We start from the raw sequence: 2,310 nt of genomic DNA on the forward strand, positions 1-2,310 counted from the left end.
AACACACACATGTCGCCTTGCTTAGCCGCATTATACAGATCGAGAGCTCTGATGAAGTTAATGACTTCTTCTTGATGATACTTTAATGCCACATCTAGTATCTACCACACTCCACCATATCCCCAAGTCACCCAAACTGGTGATGATATAAACGAAGATGAAAATGTGTCCTCATTTCGTGTTATTTCCTCCTCAGCTGCGACATCGCATATGCTACATATGCTCGCGAATGTCACTGTGAGAATGAGTGTGCTGATCCGAACTAAGATCTCGTATTCTTGTGTCTTCATTCAGTGATCTTCTACTATGTCGATTCTCTCAACTGTGACGCAGCCCAAACTATGCTAGTCAATGTTGAGGTAAAAAGTGTCACAACAACCACTGTTAGAAGTAATGTGATCATCTGAAGTTTAGATTCTGAACTAATAAATCAACAATAATTCCCTAAACACCTTTGAACGAGGCATCGCTGTTGGAGAAATGTATAATCATTTTCCTCAGCTAAGCTCAGAAGTTTCCTCACTCATTGGAGAAGTTTACACACGACTCCGGGTAGAAGTGTATAGAAACCAATCAGGATCTCCCTAAATTTCCTCAAAATTCTTGTATTGTCACCAACACATGTAGTTGACCATGCGTACATTTTACCACACCGTCAGACGTATCACAAACTAGTCGATACTGTGATGAGAAGTATCATAGTAACTGCTGTGAGAATAAGTTTGCTGATCGGAGCTAGGATCATTTTCTATTCGTCTGTCTTCATTTTGTGTTATGTCTCCCCTCCACTGCTAGTCTTAGCTAAGACATACCACAAACTGCGCTAATCGTGGGATAAAATTCCACGAATTCGCAGCACCACCAGATCTCACCGTCTGCCCAAGTCTATTGGTAATGTTCACATTAACTCCAGCATCAACCAGACTTGTCACTATATCCATATGCCCTCTTATTGCTGCCAGGTGTAACGGTGTATGCCCCGCTCCTGCTGCTAACCCAGGCATCTCAACTTGCGGGGCTGGATTCGGTTGAGTAAAAGCCTCCAAAGACGACGGCAAGGGGAACAGCTTGGTGTTGATGAGGAACTCCAACATCTACGACCAATACCCTACTTTTTTACAATCTCAAATAAAAATGATAAGATTTCGATTCAACTTTCATTTCGGGCATCACCATTCAGCCAACTTCAATTTCGAATAAACTTTTTAACGAGGATTTTAGGAAACTCTAATTTTCTGAACTCTTCAATTCGAAGTACTCGAAAAGATCTCATTAACGAACAACGCCAATATCTACAGCGCTCATGTTCAAAGTTTCACTCGTCAACACGTATTATCGATGTAGAAAAAGAATATATGTTTGCCTTCCTCAGCCGAGCTCAGCTGAGTTTCCTCACTAATACAAGTTTGCACATAAATCGTTGTAGAACTGTTCAGCAACCAGAGACGATTTCCTCAGATTGTCACCACCATTTTCCCACACACTAAATACTCATCATCTCGTTCTTTCTCTACGCGCTGTGTTTAATGATAAGGTTTTACCCTAGTGATATGAAAAACACTAGTGGAAAATATATTTCACGACTACTGCATATCACCGCGAATATCGGGTTTTTCACAGAGTATTATGCCACGTAAAACGGGTTGTGAAACTCCACTATCACTGCTTACGTCAACTTGCCCACTTTCAGCAGCTAAGTGAATAAGTGTCCTTCCCTCGATATCATTTCCGTATGTTTCCACCAACTCAGTCTGCGGCAGGGCCGTTGGGAATAGCGGGAGAATAGGCGCTCCTCCAGCTTCATAACCATAGAAGATCTACTACAACATCATCTGATCGCTGATGTCGTGCTAAAATGCAGCTATTTATCAGCGACTTTTACAACAGCTATTCGGTATTAACGTTGTTATTTCCTATCAATACTATCTTCAAAGCTACAGGGTCGCACAATGAGAAGAGTCCATGGTTGTTGCTGTTATGACAGTGCAAGTCATCGTCAGGAGAGTCATTGCCTTTGAGAAAAACTTTTACCCTAGGGTTCATAACCATGGGGAAAATGCTCCTACTGTTACATTTTCATAGGAGACTGATTGAAGAATGTTTTCCTAGCCATCCGTGGATAATCCAAAATGAGTTCCCCCCGGGAACATTATAAGTTCCTGGATGATTCCCTGGTCAGTGTCACGTGTATTGTTTGTATAGTCTTGACTATAGCCGGTAAAAGCTTTCTGCTCATATTGGGCGCAGTCGATACGTGTATAGCTGCTACGACTTCCGATGATACCAAAACTCACCCGCATTAGATCGAAC

The 2,310-nt window shown here is 41.9% G+C and overlaps 1 protein-coding gene across 1 annotated transcript in view; it reads right to left on the minus strand.

Moving 5' to 3' along the window:
• Window positions 1-2,310, minus strand: part of Pmar_PMAR024731 (Potassium channel GORK, putative) — a gene marked incomplete at both ends in the record, with an annotated part of 7,611 nt that overhangs the window by 180 nt on the left and 5,121 nt on the right. The window contains 4 exons of the mRNA XM_002764525.1: window positions 8-101; window positions 873-1,094; window positions 1,671-1,817; window positions 2,186-2,262. Of these exons, the coding sequence (XP_002764571.1) occupies window positions 8-101; window positions 873-1,094; window positions 1,671-1,817; window positions 2,186-2,262 (540 nt within the window). The remainder of the gene's footprint in view (window positions 1-7; window positions 102-872; window positions 1,095-1,670; window positions 1,818-2,185; window positions 2,263-2,310) is intronic.

The sequence above is a fragment of the Perkinsus marinus genome (assembly GCF_000006405.1).
Source record: "Perkinsus marinus ATCC 50983 genomic scaffold scf_1104296977064, whole genome shotgun sequence".
Classification (NCBI taxonomy): domain Eukaryota; phylum Perkinsozoa; order Perkinsida; family Perkinsidae; genus Perkinsus; species Perkinsus marinus.